Here is a 20224-nt window from a genome sequence, read left to right as displayed (position 1 = left end):
CTGGGGGTCTTTGGTGGTCCTGGACCCACCAGATTTGCATGCAAATGCTAACCCAGCTTGGATGGGCTCGGGGAAGGTTCCTTTCCTTCTTGGGCAGATCCGGAAGGCCATCTTGCCTTATGAGCATCAGAGAGTGTTCCTTAGTCTCATGGGAAACCCAGGAAGAAGAGTTTTTGGGCTAAGCAGCTGTAGATTCCACTCCTAAGCTGGTGGTCAGAGGGGTGCTGCTCATCTGATGGGACAAATGTACTGGGTCGGGGGGAGAGGGTATCCCTGGCCTGGATCAGAGGGAGGCCTCACAGCCTTCTCCATAGGGTGCTTTCTTAATCAAAGTTCACAAGCTTTGCAAGTTCGCAGCAGAAAAGTGTGACAGATGCTGCACTTTGCAGCAATATATGTGTCTCACCCAAACAATAGAGACAGGGTTGGTGATTGTCCTTCATGGAAAAGGAGCAAGGGCAGGGGAGATGGTTCTTGAACCCTAGGACTTTAAAGCACAGTCCCAGACCACAGGGAGTCCACGGTATAGGGGGGGGAAATACCTTACCTATGCTAATAACTAACTGTGCTAATATAAACTATACCGTCTTTAGAATTTTTTTTTTTTTTTAACAGAGTACAAGGATAAAAGCTGGAGAAATATGTGGACACAGGGATTCCAACTCAGGCCATGCGGCGGTAAGAAGGAACTGGAGAGCTGTTGACCCACACTACCTCTTATGTCCTGGGTCTGGTGCACAAGGTGAACTACTGTGCATGTGTGGGCCAACGGACACGGCTTGTTAGAATTTCTGGACTCTGGAGCTTAGCACGCATGCACACCTACACAGAGACCAGCACCTAAAGAAGAATTTCTGCATACATCCTGGTTAATGGTTTTCAGTCTAAAACTAGGTCAGTTTTATTTTTACACTGCTGATCCTTTCTATTTCCCACCTTGCATAGTCAGGAGCTGTGTAGGGAACAGTTCGAATGCATTCTCCAACATAATTCACTGGGAAGGGAAGTAGAAAATGGGTCTTCATCTGACATGGTTTGAAGGTAGGCTCCTGAGAGAAAATTGCATCTGGGTTGATTAACATGGCAGTTAGAGATTTTAAGTAGCTACAACAATCCATTCATTTGAGAATATTAGCACCATTGCATACTTCTTAATAAGAGCCTGACACACTCAAACACCAGCACCCACGCATTCAACCTAGCACTGGTTATTTTGTTAAAAAATGATGAAACTGTGCACGTGCCCCCTTGTAATACTATTATCAGACATACTGAAATTGTCTTGGTCTACTACAGCACAGGGATGTTGTACAAATACTGCACCATCACACTACACATTCTCAGTTATGCAATCCCTGTACCTTACTGGACTAGGAGTTCTGATTTGCATAACCCTCTCCTCTCTGCAATGCCTTCAGAACTAACCATTCATCCCACCTAACTTCAGATACAAAAATAAAATAAATTACTCTTAGTAATTGGGGGTGGGGTGGGATGTCTGTGTAAAAGGAAGCCATCGGGGCCAAGTAGAGCCAAAAGAGGAACTATTAAGAAGTCTAGGCTTAGGCATCATGTCAGGATGAGGCGAGGGTCAGATTTCATAGCCACAGGCCTTGGAAGTTCCGAGAACAGCATCCAATGACAGTGCAGGATGAGAAGGCACAACATATTTCTGTTAAGCATGAATATCTGGAGAGTACAGTTCACTGCAATAACCATTAAAAGGGCCAATTAGATCAGTAATATGATTAACTAAAGTCAAATAAACTGTACTTACAGTAATTAGTTTCCTTGTGATTTGTGAACAATTAAGCCTTTCCCTTCCAACAGGCACGGGCTCTGGAGACTTCTACAAATATAGGACTTTGTATTAGAGTTTCAAAAGTCAGAATAAGGAATATTACAAAAACTCCCGTTTTTTCCCCTAGGATCATGCATCACCTTTTGCCCTCCTTCCCCTACAAACATCAAGGTAATCTGATTACTTGTTTCTCCTTGCATTTATGAGGAAACACTAAAATGGACTTCATCTCATGGGTAACCTGGCAAAAAGCTGTGCCATATGAGAACCTGACATTCTTAAGGGCTGTATTGCCAGGCTTTAGACAATGATTGTGGGCTTCTCAATCCCTTCTACCGTGCAGCGGCCCAAGAGATTTACACAAGTTACTCCTCTCTTGGACGCAGTCCTTAAAGCTTATTTCAGTTGTCTTATATGGTCCATGATCATAGATCAGAATTTGCTCCACCTGAGCGTGAACACCACTGAGATCGTATAACACTTCGCTAGATGTCCTAGCCCAGGAAGGAGTTATTCTACAGCTGAATGACTGTTTGGAGGAACTGCATGGCACAAGATCTCTCTCTCTCTGGAATACATCTTAAATGGAGCACAGCTAAAGAGAAGTGACAGGACCCACGTGATGGGAGGGGAAAAAATCCCTCCTCCCCAACACCTGAAACAGCAATCGGGGTGGGGAGTACAAGTCCCAATAGTTGAAATCAGAAGTTCAACCCCCACCTAATCAACCACTGAAGCCACACAGAGGTTTATACATTCTCCTAGAGATGTGCCCAAAAAAGAAAGCTGTGATGTTCAGGGGCAGAAGGAAGCACATTTTTCATTAGCTGTGTGAGAAGCTACTGTTTTACATTTTCCCTAAAATCTCCATCCACCCCTTAAATAGATAAATAGTTTGTGGCCCAGCAGATTGATATTCTACCCAGAAAATATTTACACTAGATGGCATTATAAACTATTTTCATCATCACGGAGTTGAATAACTAAACTGTAAAAAAGTGCACATTAGCTAGACAAACAGTTTGAAGGTCACATTGCATACCGAAGGAACTGATTTCTCTTTGAGAAGTCACAAGCCTCTTTGTATGGACAGGATGCGTATAAGTTCACCAAACCTTTTGCCTTCCATTCGCATGCTACACAGCATTAGTCGGTCTACTATTAATCTTATTCAGTATATTAACTCAAAAATAGTGGCTAACGACAAATTTTACTCACAAATCAGATCTTTTTGCATACCTCAATCACATGGGGGCGGACAGGTTTTCTCTCTTTTTTGCTTCTAGCAATGCCCTTTAAAAAGTTTTCTACTTCTTTAGATGCTTGTGACATCTGTTGAGGTGTAGCATTCACTGAACATCTGTTTAAAAAAACAAAACCCTTACACATAGTAACCTGTTTCTTGCAGTTTTACAACCTTTTAAATTTCAACTATTTCCCGTCGTTGTACATGTTTTTTTAAACATCCAAATCTCAGAAAATCTCTGTGCCAGTGACCCTGATGATAAAGACAAATTACAGCTGTAAATAAGGAAAGCATTGACAATTCTGACTGCAATAGACCACCAGTGCACTGCCATGAGAAACTCCCACTGGATTCTCATTGCTTTTCCCAAGACAGTGAATCAAAACTTGTTCAACAGCATCAGACTTAGCACTCTGTTAACAACCTGGCATTCCTACCCTGGAGAGACAGATAAACTATGTTTAAGCTTTAAAAGGCAATCTCTCCACACCACTATTACCAATTCTTTCTTTACAACTAGATCTTACCACAGATTCTTGCATTTAATAAAAATAAATAAATAAATAAAAAAAAAAAAAAAAAAAAAAAAAAAACGATACTTAGGTCATTTCCCTGCCCCCAAATCAAGGTACAATATCCTGCAAATTAACAAATTCAGAACAAGTTTAGTACTTCAGTAGTAACTTTTGAAATTACAGTGCCTGAGTGCAAGCATTTTGATTTTAGCATTTCATTCATCTTTCTCAATATTTAAAATACAAAGTGGATTCCAAGACCTCACTATTTCTCCTTAGAAGCAGACATGCCAAACCCACTTAAAAAAAACCCAAAACACAGAACTTGGGCTTGTTTTTGCTTTAATTGGGTTGTGAGTTGCTTGTTGGCTAGTTTTTGGCTTGTAGCTTGTTTGGCTCGTAGCAGCTTGTTGCTGCTTTTTTTTTGATCAGGTCCCAGCAAGCAGGGGCTAGAGTCAGGGGTGCACAGTAGGCCCACCACAGTCCCAGACTGTACGCCAGGGGATCTAGTCACAGAGTGTTGGGGTTCTTAGGGATTGGTTTATTTTAGCCTTGTTTTGAAATGGGTTTAGCTTGATTTTTGGCTTACTGTGAAAGTCGGGGTGCTTATTAACCGCATGAAAGTTGGCAACTGTGCTTAGAAGCAGGAACTTCTCCAACCTGAATTACATGAGTGTAAGGACATTAAGATTTTTCGTTGACTATTAACAGAAAAGGAACATTAGCAGGTTCTCACCTCATGTTATCACTGTTTAATAAATATTTCTTAATGCGTGGTAGTTTGCGTAGTACTGGTTTAATATCAGACATTTCTGCAATTCGCTTAATCAGTTTCACCTGAAAAGGAGGGAAGAAATAATCAGCAAATGTGTAGGTAGTGTATACATTAGCATAAATAAGCACAGCATTATATAAGAGTTTGACATCAGTTAAATGAACCACCTCCCCTTTACCTGATCCATGCCATTAAACATTTCTTGTAACTCTCCGGCAGGTGTAAGGGTTTTGCTAGCTCGAACGGATGCATATAAATGCCCAGAATCAGGAATTCCATTTGACAGCTCTTGCGCAGTCATCTTAACCAGTACTCTAAAATGCTCCTCTTCTTCAAAGCGTGGGCTGTATCGAAAAGGAAGAAAACAAAAGTCACTTGTTACAATAGTACAAATTTATTAAAAGAAAAAAAGAAAAACCCCGACAAAGGAACAACGGAGAAAAACACAAGAATTCTCCAGATCTCATGCAGAAATGTTCTAGTCGACTTTAAAGTATTAAATGGCTCATTGTGATAAGTTCTAAAACGAGCCTTTACCCATTCAGCTGATTAATGCATAATATGGTTTGTATAGCGAGCAGACTATTTTGATTTAGAGCATGCTGAAATTAAGTTATGCAAAATCAGAATTGCCCCAGAAAAATAAAGTAGGAACTTTTTTAAAAAAAAATTTGAGGGAGAGGGGAAAGTAGAAGAGGGCCCAAAAACACACAAAAAGCCAATACACTACTTGTTAAAGATTTCACTCCATAAGTGCATCATGTCTGGCAGATTTCTATCCAGGCACAGAGAAGAAAAGAGCACACCCTAAAGGAAAAATGAAGATACTTCACACACAGGATAAACCAATAGAAGGCTGGAGAAACATGTGGTAGCATTTTATGAAAGTGGTTCTACAGTGTCAGCCTAATGGCCTACATCACAGAACAACCACCAGATTCACACTTTATTCAAGAGAGTCCCACTGTTAAAACTGCAGGGCAGACAAGAGGTGTAGTTACACACCTCTACATGAACGGTACCTTCCCTACTATAGGGTAAATCCTGCCCCATGTGCCAGTAAGAGTCAGCTTCTGTGCCTCTATGTCAGCCCATCACATCCAGATGGTAGTTAAATGTGGTGTAGAAGGAAGGCAGTGGGATTCTGGATCAAAAAAAGCTGTTCAGGGGATGGAGAGCTCCTACAAATGAGTCCCTAATCTAATCCCCTAAAGAACCCTTCAGATATACTGGTTCCCCTCTCTCCATACACTCTGGGCAGTAACTACTGCACAGCAGTTACAGCAGGAGAAGAGGACCATAACAGGTCAACATTAAGAAAAATTAAGAGTCTTAATTGGGTTAAGTGGGGAAGTCCTAACAAGTCTAACCCCTTATGAGCTTGACTATGAATACTCAATGTTGAATATTTGTTAACTATACATTCCTAGTGCACTACATATGTAGGTTTGGCAGCATTCTATTTTTTTATTATTTTATAATATCTGTCAATATCAATGTCTATCTTTAAAGCACTTTCAAAGTTATATCAATTTAAATTGTCACAATGGGAGATATGGGGGAGATCAGACTATTGGGGAGGTCAGACAATTTTTTTAATGACAGTAAATGTTGAGAATCAAATTGTTAAAACTTTAACCATTATAACACAAATTGTCAACATCACATGTCAAAATATAAAGTAAATAGCCTTATATCAAACTCTAATAAATTTTCAAGCAACTTTTTTCTTACTTTGCCTATCTGTAAATTTCTATTATCATCGATGGAAATGTATTTTGGTCTGTGTGTGTACAGTGAAATCAATGCTTTCTGACAAAAATCTAATCCTTCCAAGTTTATATATATATATATATATATATATATATATATATATATATATATATATATATATATATTAAAAAGTCCTACACTTATTATGCCATGCCCCTTTGTCACGGAAGAATTGAAACAGGAAAACATCTTTTGTTCCTTAGCTTTTTTTACGCTACTTGGATACTGTGGTAAGAAAGGTTATAAAAACAATCTGAAGATAAAACGTTACCTTTGGGATAAAGGTAAGTTACTGTGATGGTGAAATTTATATTTTCCATAAGTCAACAAAAGCTCACTTCTACACCAATTTTCAGCCCAATGTGTTTTGAAATCACTGAAGTGTTCAACATTAAGCGCCTGCTTTATGGAGAAATTTTGCTCCACCCTTAACTACAGTGCAGTCAGTGTAATACAACAGCATATATTTTGTTATGATTTACCTGTTCATACGCATCCAGGTGTGAATCATCTGGAATGATGTGTGGGCAGACAGACATGCCACCTGTTTTTAGCTCCATTTGCTGGGCTTGCTCTCTGTAACCAAGGGCTCCACAGCCCATTCTGTTAAAAAAAAAAAAAAAAAAAAAAAAAAGCTAGTGTTTTATTTTCACCGAGTTCAATCATATAGTAAAACCAGAAACAATCCAAGTTGTCCAATACAAATACACAATGTAACTTAGAAGGGTAAGGTTAAGTAATATGAGGCATTATCAAATACATGGGGGGTTTTAATTAATAAAGACACTAGTTGTTGTTTTTTTAAATGTCAGCAAATACCCAATATATGCTATTAATCAAAGAAAAAAATTAAAATACATTTTTAATACACTATTTTGTATTTGATAAATAAAGTGGTTTACAGGCTTACTGGCTAACTGTCTCAGACCCTCCTCCATAATCAAAATTATTTGTACTATTGAAGCATCACTGAAATTACAGAAAACAGAGGTAGAGATAGTGAACAATTCCTAGAACAATTGCTTTCTATCAAGATTATTTCCATGTATTGTAACACATCATATCATCCTCACAGCTTCAAATACACTAAATTATCTTACTTAGTAATGACATTGCAGAAGAGTGGCACATATGGTTTGAGTTCCTCTGGAAGTGTGTTCAAGCTGGAAACAGCTCTGAAATATACCATCCCATTGGTCGGCTGAGCACAGTACTGGACAGGGATTTCATCAGCTATAAACAAGAGAAAAACATTGCAGTCTGCATCCCTCACTTTGAGCACATCATAACTATGACATTTGCCAAAAGGACTTTATACTTAAGAGTTATTTTTGACACCGCAAAGATAATAGGAAGCCACTTTCTGTTTTAATTGACGATATTGTTATGAGTCCTGGATTGAATCATGAGTTTTCTAGGCCAGTATATAGTTATACTCAGTAGGAATCACCTTCCAAATTACCAGATTGAGAAAGATCATTAAATATTTAAATTTTAGAGTCAGAGAAGGACAAAGTAGGTGTGGTAATATATTTTTATTGGACCAATAAACTACTGTTGGTGAGAGAGAGAGAGAACCTTTTGAGTTACACGGAGTTCTTCTTCAGGTCTGTGTAACTCAAAAGCTTGTCTCTCCCACCAAACAGAAGTTGGTCCAATAAAAAATATTACTTCACCCACCTTGTCTCTCTAATATCCTGGGACTGACACAGCTACAACACCACTGCATACAAGAATAAGAGAAAGCAGTCAAACAACTGAAAGGCAAACTGTTTTTGAAAATTGCACTAAGGAACCCTTTGTCCCTTTTTCCCCTTGACCCCATCATCTCCAAAGAATAGCTGTGATGTTTTCATTGTAAACAAAACCAGTGGAAAACTCAAATATATTGTAGTTATTGATGTGGAGACAACAGTCTTGCTGACCTGTGGGAAAGAAAGGAGGGTATTGTTTGGAGGAGTACAGGAGAAGAGGGGGAAGGAGAAAAAGAAGGAAACAATCATTTAAAAAAACCCAGAAAAAGCAATTTTCAGCGCCATTTTCTTTGCTTTATTTTCCTCCTCCCCCATTTTAAGTAAATTGGGGGGAGGAGTTGCTTGTGCTGAAATGAGAGAGAAACTGAGGTGGCATAGAGGTGACAATAGAGAGATGTGTACACAAAGAAGTATGCTTACTAAGGAACACTGTATAGCATGATTGCATAAGTCAATATCTATCAAAACTCAGGGAACAACATGACTGAGACAAACCCAAACATTTCTGAACTCTGATTGCCTGAAGTAACTCAATTTTTGTATCAAACTACCCAACTGCCTTTAATAGTCAGCAGCTCTCACATGCTCCTCTGGGACCAGAATTTGATCCTTCAACATTTTCTTAGAGGCAGAGGTGTTTTAGTTCATTACAATTAATTATGCTGCTCCTGTTATAAAAGTGTTTTCTAATTATTATAATGTGTTACCACAACAATGTAGGTTGACTAAATTATGCATTGGTCTCAATGATGACATTTAAATTTTGAAAGAAATACCTTTCCATTTCTCACCAGAGAAACAGGTACTTTTTGGAATTCTGCCCAGTGGTGATATTTAGTGGATGGCCAATGTAATTTTTCATTCTGTACAGGTTCCTGTAATAACTGGGAGATTATATTCACTTGCTAGCAATTGGCAACAAAACAACAGCTATTCAGTATACACCTGTTTGTTTTTCCTCTATTCAATTTAGTGATTTCAGTCTGATGGATAATGTTTCTTACCACTTTTAGTTGCTAAAGCAGCAGATTCTGTTCTATAGCCTATGCTAACAGATGACACAACAAGGCAATTTGGGAATCTGAGACACATGTACTTCTAGTCCATTTCGACTGCTGCTGTTTTGCAGAAAGGCTCCCACTGAAAATTTTGTGCAACCCAATATCACTTTCAGGATTTTGCTACAATTCTACAATTAATCTTCTTATAATTAATACAAGTAATCTACAATTACTCGTTCTCCGTCAATTTACAGAACAGCTCCTGGATCAGATAGGTAGAGTTACACTATTTATTGTATTTCAAGTGTTGCAACCACCTTAGAGCAACCTGGATTTAGGGATATGGAATAAAAGCCTAAGTCTGAACCAATATATTGCCAAATATATGAAGCCTTTTGATTTCCCGTTCATTCTACTTCTCAAAGTAAAATGCAAATTAAACTGTTCCTTCATTTTATAAAGATTTAAATACACTAACCTGCAAATGCCATCTCCAACTCAGTGAATGGGATTGTAGGCTCAATGTCAGATACTTTTAGAGCCGGGAGACAGGAGGTATCCTGAGGTTTGCTTTGAAGAGCAATTAATTCCAAACCTAATAAAGCAGAATATTAAGATTAATGCTTAAAGGTTTCCAATAAAAGCTATCAAAATCCAGTGAAATTATGTAGCTAAGGGGGAAAAAAAAACATTTCTGTGGCAGATAAGAGTGATATTTCCCATTCCCAACAGCTCCTGCAAACTATTATAGTCACTGTATTTTACTGAAATGCACATCAGAGGGCATCACACAAAATCCATCACCATCCTAACAGAATAAAGTGTTTCTATCTCCACCCTTTTTTATGATAACTCGTGATCCAGAGCTCGAAAAATTTACCAGACACCTACCAGCCAGATGTCAAAGACCTCCGCCTAATAACAACACAGCTTTCAGGTGAAAAGCTCAGTATCCACCTGGAATTCTTACCAGAGTTCTCTCTCCGGACATTGCTACATGTTGTGTGGCTAAATCGGTTAGTCTGTTTGAAAAACCTCAACCTCTATCTTTTATATCCACCTCTGGCTAGTGGTGGTTTAAAAACCCCTCAAGTTCACCTTATAATGGAGGCAACCTCACCTAGTTGCTAGAAAGCTTTCGGGGGAAGGGATAGCTCAGTGGTTTGAGCATTGGCCTGCTAAACCCAGGGTTGTGAGCTCAATCCTTGAGGGGGCCACTTAGGGATCTGGGGCAAAAATCAGTACTTGGTCCTGCTAGTGAAGGCAGGGGGCTGGACTTGATGACCCTTCGGGGTCCCTTCCAGTTCTATGAGATAGGTATATCTCCATAATTTAAATTTTAAGCTGCTCTCCTTTTCCCAAGCCCAGAACCTCCAGACTACTCTGAAGCAGTATCTCAGCTTCTCTACTCTTCTAGATTTTGTTTCCCTTTTCCTTGGTGAATACTGTACTTTATAGCCTGCCCTACTTCTGATGTTTATAGCTTTCCCAAGTACCAAGAGTGTAATTAACATGATGTTTGTATGTTTCACAGTTGCACACAGATTCCAAGTCCTGTTAATTTCATTTAGGAGCTGCTGGAGTAAATTACAATGTTAGAGAGACTACAGTCTGCAGCCTGAAAAAGACATCATTGCATCAGTTCACATTCTGAAAGTTATCTTTGTAAGCAAAAGAGGCTGGAAACAATAAAGAAAGCTCAAGCTCTTCAGAAGTGTTATATAGGTCTTCTCACTTGCTCATACAAACTTCCCTCACAACAGTGATGGAACTGATGATATGTCTGCTGTCTTGAGAGCAAGTTCACTATATGTTTCTAGTATTAGCAGGTTATATTAAAAAGAACATTGCCTTCCCCCTCTCCTCCAAGGCTCTGATCAATTTCTTCCTTTTTTAAGTGGAAAGTACTCTAAATAGTGGAATATATTGGTGATATCTTTAACCATACATTTGTCTTTTGCATGCACATTCGAGCATAGATTACTAAAAAAAAAAACCAACAGTAAAGTCTTCCACTTTCAAAACAAATACCGATGGACTTCTGGTATATATCAAAGTACTGTAAATATTCTACAAGTGACAAATAAAATAGCTGGTTGTCATTTTTTTAAATCGTTATCAGAACTAAAAAAGCGTTACAAGATGCTAACCTTTTTCATACGTTTGTTTCTTCTCTTCTTCAGAAAGAGCATTAACCTTTTGTTTCAGTTTTTCTGCTTCCAATTTTGCTTGTTTTTCATAGTAGCTTTCATCTGGACTCATCGACAGAGTCAATCTATGTGGATTATCCTGGACAAATACATTCCCATAACAAAATATTAAGTTTAAGGACGGTTTCTTCCTCCCTTTCATCTTCAGATCCCTAGATTATTGCCATCACCAAGCAGATATATGCCGCATGCATATTATTTTGCTTGCATATCATCTGAAGCCACTTAAGGTCTCATTATTTCTTTCAGGCAAAATCCTGCCCTTTGATGCATTAATACATAAGGGGTAGAAAAGGATGCACATAGCCACAAGAATGAGCCACAAGCAGCCTTCTGTGACATTTGAGCAGCCATCACCCCTCAATGAAATATTGGTCACTGGTCTAATTAAATCAATATAAAATACACCAGTGTAACTTTCTCATAGACAAGGCCACAGACACGAATGTCCTAGAAAATACATCTAACTAATGTGCTGGGATAGGTAGAGCAGCCTAATTAGACCCTTTCCCCAGGCACGTCCCACTGCCTACCTAAGAGCAAGAGCTCAGAGTCCACATGAAATGGAGCTCCAAGCCACAAAGAGGGTAGACGTATCCTATACAGCCACCTGAAATCCAGTCTCAGAGGTGCAATGAATAACGCCAGTTCTCCTGCTAGGGAGCCCACCTGCATTGTGCAAATTTCATAATTGCTATTAAATACTTTGTCTTCTACTCTGAAGCAGAGAGCTGATATATTTACTGTGAATTTTAATCATATAACTCAAATAGTTTCCATTTTATAGAATATTGGGGAGGCTATTAAAAGGACATAGTGAACATGAAAACTGTCCGTTTAAAATATTAGTTTAAAAAGATCAAGATACAATTGTTTCTGAGACCCACTATCAATACTTGGGGCACTTTCCTATTTTAGGAGTTTCTCTCCCCTGTTGGGTGAAAGGTCCATATGAACAAGGAAACGTGACTGATTATACAGGGCAACAGTGAAACTTACTATTAGGAAAGTGTTTCAGAGTAGCAGCCGTGTTAGTCTGTATCAGCAAAAAGAACAAGGAGTACTTGCGGCACCTTAGAGACTAACAAATTTATTTGGGCATAATAAATTTGTTAGTCTCTAAGGTGCCACAAGTACTCCTTGTTCTTTTTATTAGGGAAGTGTTGTCAAATGTATAGAGTGAAAAGACTTCCCTCACCTCTAATTGTTCAGCTATAGTTATATTAGGATACTTCTTGTAACAACAAATAAAAATCTTCAGATATAAGAACATCTCTGAGTATTACCATCATCACTTTCTATTTTGAGGGATGGGGCGGGTGGGTTCTCTTTTAAACTTCTCATCAGAATTATACTATAAAGGACATTCTCAGAAACCCTGTACTGCATTCCTTTGCTGTGTATGTCAAAACATTAAATCATTAAAGCCATTCAAGTACTTTCAAACTGTAATAGTGCCCTTCAGAAAGCAGCTTTCAGATCACACTTTTCTTTCATGCTGTCCAAGTCTATAACAGGAACTACTCTCTCCCTCATGAAATTTAGTTGGCAGTGACCAAATTCCTGTAAAAAGACAAATTCCTATATGATTTCACTCTAAAATCTGGAGAAAGGGGTAAACAGTGAGGTGGCAAAGTTTGCAGACGATACTAAACTGCTCAAGATAGTTAAGACCAAAGCAGACTGTGAAGAACTTCAAAAAGATCACACAAAACTAAGGGAATGTCTACACTACCCGCCCAGATCGGCAGGCAGTTATCGATCCAGCGGGGATCAATTTATTGCGTCTAGTCTAGACACGATAAATCGACCCGACTCCTCTCCTGTCGACTCCTGTACTCCAGCGCAACAGGCGCAGGCAGAGTTGACAGGGGAGTGGCAGTAGTCGACTCACCGCAGTGAAGACACCACGGTAAGTCGATCTAAGTACGTTGACTTCAGCTACATTATTCACGTAGCTGAAGTTGTGTAACTTAGATCGATCGCAAACCCACCCCCCCCTCCCCCCGCAATGTAGATCAGGACTAAGTGATTGGGCAACAAAATGGCAAATGAAATTTAATGTGGATAAATGTAAAGTAATGCACATTGGAAAAAATTACCCCAACTATATATACACAATATGATGAGGGCTAATTTAGCTACAACTAATCAGGAAAGAGATCTTGGAGTCATCGTTGATAGTTCTCTGAAGACCTCCATGCAGTGTGCAGTGCCAGTCAAAAAAGCAAACAGGATGTTAGGAATCATTAAAAAAGGGATAGAGAATAAGACAGAGAATATCTTATTGCCCTTTATAAATCCATGGTACGCCCACATCTTGAATACTGCGTACAGATGTGGTCTCCTCATCTCAAAAAAAAGATATACTGGCATTAGAAAAGGTTCAGAGAAGGGCAACTAAAATGATTAGGGGTTTGGGACGGGTCCCATATGAGGAGAGATTAAAGAGGCTAGGACTTTTCAGCTTGGAAAAGGGGAGACTAAGGGGGGATATGATAGAGGTATACAAAATCATGAGTGGGGTGGAGAAAGTGAATAAGGAAAAATTATTTACTTGTTCCCATAATATAAGAACTAGGGGCCACCAAATGAAATTAATGGGCAGCAGGTTTAAAACAAATAAAAGGACGTTCTTCTTCACACAGCACACAGTCAACCTGTGGAACTCCTTGCCTGAGGAGGTTGTGAAGGCTAGGACTATAACAGGGTTTAAAAGAGAACTAGATAAATTCATGGAAGTTAAGTCCATTAATGGTTATTAGCCAGGATGGGTAAGGAATGGTGTCCCTAGCCTCTGTTTGTCAGAGGGTGGAGATGGATGGCAGGAGAGAGATAACTTGATCATTACCTGTTAGGTTCACTCCCTCTGGGGCACGTGGCATTGGCCACTGTCGGCAGACAGGATACTGGGCTGGATGGACCTTTGGTCTGATCAGTATGGCCATTCTTATGTTCTTAATATGTGTGGCATCATTATATATAAAGTTATATGATTCTACTGTAGGATGTTACTAAGGCATATTCCAAATCTAGGGAAGCAGCCCAAACCATTTCCTCAGAGACAAAAGGCAAACTGACATCTCAGCTAAATGTCAACAAAATCAAATGGACTATAATCTCAAGCCTCATCTCTACTCATGGCATCAACGTTTGAAAGACGAAAGAAGCATCATTGAACTGGGAGAAAATCCAGCCAGACTGCTGTAAACATATGGTGAGAGCCTGTTTTTTACCTTTTATTTCTTTGTAACCGATTCTGACTTTTATGCCTCATTATTTGTAATCACTTAAAATCTATCTTTCTGTAGTTAATAAACTTGTTTCTTTTATCTAAACCACTGTGTGTTTGGATTGAAGTGTTTGAGAAACTTTATTTGGTATAACAAGATTTGTGCATATCGTTTTCTATTAATTAAATGACAGATTTTTTATGAGCTTGCACTACACAGAAGGAAAGAGCTGGGCAGAACAAGATGCACATTTCTGGGGCGAAGTATGGGTCTGGGGATTTGCTAGTGTCATTCTGCAATACAATTAAGGAGTGGCTGGCTAGGAGCACTCATAACTCAGCAGGGAATAATTTACATGCGAGAGGCTGTGTGTGAGCAAGGCCAGGAGTGACTGCTCTCACAGTGAAGCAGTGTAAAAGGCACCCCAGGACACAGCTGTTCAAGCAGGCTGGATTGTACCCTGGGTAATTTCACATTTGCATTTTGCCCAGAGTTCGTGTACACACTTTAGTTGGACATTTCAAAATGAAGCTATCGCCTATTTTTGCCAAAGGTTTACGGTATATATCATGAATGGACTCCATCTGTAAATGCGGACATTTAAGCTACCTACAATAATGGGTTCTATAGTTATGAAAAAATCAAGAGGCCTGAAGCTAGTACTACTGTCACAGGCTCAAACAATGCGATATAGAAATTAGTATTAAAAGAGCTTTTTCTTTAGTCTCCTTACCTTAAAATACTGTTTAACTTTTTCTTGAAGAAATGTTGGGTTTTCCTTGAGGTGCTGTCTGAACTGAGTCACTTTGTCTGCAATCTTCAAAAGTTCCACAGGGTCTCCTTCATGATTCCAGCAGGAAGCTATGTACTGGATTGACAAGAAATTAGATAAACATGACATTTAACTGCACACACAGGCATTTCATGGATTGGCTTGCTTATTCCAGAACACACACATTACCAGTCTTGTTTATATATTTATAGCAGACAAGCAACATGCAGCACTTCAGTAATACTGCCATTTGATATGTACATCAAGATAAAGGCGACACTTTTGTTTGTTAAAAGGGACATCGGGGTTATTTCCCTCCTTCCCCCTCCTCAAAAAAAAGTTACCTTGGCAGGCTCCCAATTTTCCAAGTTTTCACCTTAAGGAGTCTTTTGTCACATTCTTCCCCCTTAGCCCAGATCTCATCCATCCCCTTACTTTTTAGAATAAACAAATATTCAGTCCAACTGGGAGGAAGGACATGGAAAAAGTACAATTGAACCAGAACTGCCAAGAGAGATCAGATTCTACAATCAACTACACATTTGTAGGAGTTTTTCAGCCTAAAAAGAAGACTGTGTTTTTTACATAACTCAGTTTTGCGTTTAAATGGGACCACTGTTAAAGTAGATATGATTTTATAAGAAGAAATCTGCTAAGCCTTTTTGTTTTGGAGGTTTTGTTTTCGTTGTTAGGACTTATGTGGGAGGAGTTATTAATTTTAAAATTTGTGAAACTACTATTGAAAGTTGACCAACACACTATACAAGAACCAGAACTGAAGAGATTGATAGTTTCTGTTCAGTAGAAGAAACACACGGGGGAGGAGGGGACTTGAAATAAAGTACATTACAAAGCAAATGTTAAATAAATGAAGAAAAATTGTTCTTGAACTTCATTTATCAAAATTATGTTTTCTACAGTTCTCCATTTTCATTTTCTTAAAAAAGAAAAATATTAGTAAGTGTCCTAAGCATATAAATGACTGCTTCTTGGAGCAGCTGGTACAGGAACCCACAAGGGGAGAAGCAATTCTCGATTTAGTCCTGAGTGGAGCGCAGGATCTGGTCCAAGAGGTAACTATAACAGGACTGCCTGGAAATAGTGACCATAATATAACAACATTTAACATTCCTGTGGTGGGAAGAACACCTCAACAGCCCAACACTGTGGCATTTAATTTCAGAAAGGGGAACTATGCAAAAATGAGGAGGTTAGTTAAACAGAAATTAAAAGGTACAGTGACTAGAGTAAAATCCCAGCAAGCTGCATGGACACTTTTCAAAGACACCACAATAGAGGTCCGACTTAAATGTATACCCCAAATTAAAAAACACAATAAAAGAACTAAAAAAGAGCCACCATGGCTTAACAACCATGTAAAAGAAGCAGTGAGAGATAAAAAGGCATCTTTTAAATAGTGGAAGTCAAATCCTTGTGAGGTAAATGGAAAGGAGCATAAACACTGCCAAATTAAGTGTAAAAATCTAATAAGAAAAGCCAAAAAGGAGTTTGAAGAACAGCTAGCCAAAAACTCAAAAGGTAATAACAAAATGTTTTTTAAATACATCAGAAGCAGGGAGCCTGCTAAACAACCAGTGGGGCCCCTGGACAATCGAGATACAAAAGGAGCACTTAAAGACGATAAAGTGATTGCGGAGAAACTAAATGAATTCTTTGTTTCAGTCTTCATGGATGAGGTTGTTAGGGAGATTCCCAAACCTGAGCTGTCCTTTGTAGGTGACAAATCTGAGGAATTATCACAGATTGAAGTGTTATTAGAGGAGGTTTTGGAATCAATTGATAAACTTAACAGTAATACGTCACCGGGACCAGATGTCATTCACCCAAGAGTTCTGAAAGAACTCAAATGTGAAATTGCAAAACTATTAACTATGGTTTGTAACCTGTCCTTTAAATCAACTTCCGTACCCAATGACTGGAAAATAGCTAATGTAACGACAATATTTAAAAAGGGCTCTAGAGATGATCCTGGCAATTACAGACTGGTAAGTCTAATGTCAGTACCGGGCAAATTAGTTGAAACAATAGTAAAGAATAAAATTCTCAGATACACAAAAGAACATAAATTGTTGAGCAAAAGTCAACATGGTTTCTGTAAACGGAAATCATGTCTTACTAATCTATTAAGAGTTCTTTGAAGGGGTCAAACAAACATGTGGACAAGGGGAACCCAGTGGACATAGTGTACTTAGATTTCCAGAAAGCCTTTGACAAGGTCCCTCACCAAAGGCTCTTACGTAAATTAAGTTGTCATGGGATAAAAGGGAAGATCCTTTCATGGATTGAGAACTGGTTAAAAGACAGGGAACAAAAGGTAGGAATAAATGGTAAATTTTCAGAATGGAAAGGGGTAACTAGTGGTGTTCCCCAAGGGTCAGTCCTAGGACCAATCCTATTCAACTTATTCATAAATGATTTGGAGAAAGGGGTAAACAGTGAAGTGGCAAAGTTTGCAGATGATACTAAACTACTCAAGATAGTTAAGACCAAAGCATACTGCGAAGAACTTAAAAAAGATCCCACAAAACTAAGTGATTGGGCAACAAAATGGCAAATGAAATTTAATGTGGATAAATGTAAATTAATGCACATGGGAAAAATAACCCCAACTATACATACAATATGATGGGGGCTAATTTAGCTATAACTAATCAGGAAAGAGATCTTGGAGTCATAGTGGATAGTTCTCTGAAGACCTCCAGGCAGTGTGCAGCGCCAGTCAAAAAAGCAAACAGGATGTTAGGAATCATTAAAAAAGGGATAGAGACTAAGACGGAGAATATCTTATTGCCCTTATATAAATCCATGGTATACCCACATCTTGAATACTGCGTACAGATGTGGTCTCCTCATCTCAAAAAAGATATACTGGCATTAGAAAAGCTTCAGAGAAGGGGTTTGGAATGGGTCCCATATGAGGAGAGATTAAAGAGGCTAGGACTTTTCAGCTTGGAAAAGAGGAGACTAAGGGGGGATATGATAGAGGTATATAAAATCATGAATGGTGTGGAGAAAGTGAATGAGGAAAAGTTATTTACTTGTTCCCATAATATAAGAACTAGGGGCCACCAAATGAAATTAATGGCAGCAGGTTTAAAACAAATAAAAGGAAGTTATTCTTCACACAGCGCACAGTCAAACTGTGGAGGATGTGAAGGTTAGGTCTATGACAGGGTTTAAAAGAGAACTAGATAAATTCATGGAGGTTAAGTCCATTAATAGCTATTAGCCAGGATGGGTAAGGAATGGTGTCCCTAGCCTCTGTTTGTCAGAGGGTGGAGACGGATAGCAGGAGAGAGATCACTTGATCATTGCCTGTTAGGTTCACTCTCTATGGGGCACCTGGCATTGGCCACTGTCGGCAGACAGGATGCTGGGCTGGATGGACCCTTGGTCTGACCCAGTATGGCCATTCTTATGTTCTTATCTGTCAAAACTCTAAAAAATATTTAAGAATACCATAGGAACTTTCTGTTTCAAAAAACATTCCCATATACTCAAAGTAATTATTGTTGCGTGATGATAATCACTCCATAGTTAAGGTTGCAACTGGGCTTCCATTATAAGACCAATGCGAGTTCCTCACCAAAAACTTCAAGCAAAGGAAATATCAATTGAAAAATGGGTAGGTTAGGTCTTGGGCAGCGGTAAATTTTTCTACAAACTTTTAATACAAACTGTTATTGTTCCAAAGAATACTTCAAGATTTGGAAGAATTTAACATTACTCACTCATTAACTTTGATCATTCTAGCAATAATTCATTTGACAGTTTCAATGCGTCTCTACAAACGCTGTTAAAAAAAAAAAAGAAATTCCTGTATGATTTCACTCTAAAATTAAGGTGTTCCAAGTTCAACAAATCTAACTTTTGCTTTTTTGTCACTGTTGTAACAAGAAATTAACAAAAGAAAAGAGAGAACTCAGTTACTGTACTGAACTTCCGCTAAGATCTAGTGTTTTTAAACAATCATCCCTAGAAAACTTGAAGTTATTTCCATTTTTATTATTAATGTAAATATGGAGAGATTAATATGGGATGTTACTGCTGGAGACTTAAGCAGATTCTTTTTCTTTTAAATAAAGTACGTTTCTAGAGTATTTTCTTGCAGAGATAATCCTCAAACTTCAAATTAATTGCTTGCAAGTCTTATCAATTAAAAAGAGGGTTTTTTGAAGCAGAATTTAATCAGACAAGCTGAAGACATTTTAAAAAATGTTGATCACCATAGTGAGAAATTTATAAAGCTCTTTTTGCCAGATCCTAACTTGAAAAGAACAGGGAGACATTTTAAATTCAGTTTGATTTGATTATTCTATTTAATGCATTCTCTTGCTGCTGTCCCCTCCCCAACACTCCTGGTAACCCCACTATCCCACTCTAGAAGACCTCCTAAAATGCTCACTTCCTTTGGATCTTAGGGAGGTCCACAGGTGGGATTTGCAGGCTAGAGAAAGCATGGAACTTGGATTACATAGTGGAGAACAGGATATAGAAAGTCCTAGCAAAATGGGGGAGGGCACAGTGGTGAAGACAAGAAGGGTGACAACAAAGTGAGGGATAGTGGACAAGTGGAAACAGGGTGTAGCAGAATAGGAGACAGCAGAGGAGTTGATCATTGGGAAAGGCAGAATGTGAAATATTCCATCTCTCCTGCAGATCCTCACAGAGCCCCCCACTTTACAAAGCTTAGAAGGCTTCTCAGGGTTCTTCAGAGCCACCCACATTTTCTAGGGGGCTCATGTCTACAATTGCTTCTATGGGGAAATTTTAGGTAAACATGAAAATATGCCCTGGCTTGAATGTTTAAACTATGAATGTTAATTACAGCAGCAAAACTAAGTACAGGGGACCAAGTAATCAGTCATTATTTATATAGCGCTATGGGGTGCAAGAGGACTTACAAATGTATAAGTCCATGCCCTGAGTTTACAAACCCAGGAGAAATCGCTATCCAAGCAAGCAATTCCAGTGGACCTAATCATGTTAACATTAGGGGATTGAGCCCTAAATTAGGCAATTAATACAGTAACTCCTCGTTAACGTTGTAGTTCTGTTCCTGAAAAATGCGACTTAAACAATTTAATACTGTACACAGCGATGATGATTGTGAAGCTTGGTTG

At 38.7% G+C, this 20224-nt stretch overlaps 1 protein-coding gene across 1 annotated transcript in view; it reads right to left on the bottom strand.

The window, feature by feature from the left end:
* Window positions 1–20224, bottom strand: part of PITRM1 (pitrilysin metallopeptidase 1) — a 48311-nt gene that overhangs the window by 13718 nt on the left and 14369 nt on the right. Inside the window, exons 13-23 of the mRNA XM_065400207.1 lie at window positions 15042–15176; window positions 11016–11154; window positions 9344–9460; window positions 7211–7343; window positions 6593–6713; window positions 5068–5144; window positions 4516–4681; window positions 4299–4399; window positions 3041–3161; window positions 1778–1849; window positions 937–1049 (exon numbers count right to left, since the gene is read on the bottom strand). Coding sequence (XP_065256279.1) covers window positions 937–1049; window positions 1778–1849; window positions 3041–3161; window positions 4299–4399; window positions 4516–4681; window positions 5068–5144; window positions 6593–6713; window positions 7211–7343; window positions 9344–9460; window positions 11016–11154; window positions 15042–15176 — 1295 coding nt within the window. The remainder of the gene's footprint in view (window positions 1–936; window positions 1050–1777; window positions 1850–3040; window positions 3162–4298; window positions 4400–4515; window positions 4682–5067; window positions 5145–6592; window positions 6714–7210; window positions 7344–9343; window positions 9461–11015; window positions 11155–15041; window positions 15177–20224) is intronic.

This window comes from Emys orbicularis, chromosome 2 (genome assembly GCF_028017835.1).
Source record: "Emys orbicularis isolate rEmyOrb1 chromosome 2, rEmyOrb1.hap1, whole genome shotgun sequence".
NCBI lineage: Eukaryota > Metazoa > Chordata > Testudines > Emydidae > Emys > Emys orbicularis.
The sequence above is the reverse complement of the archived record's forward strand: the minus strand, read 5'-3'. Positions and strand labels throughout refer to the sequence as shown.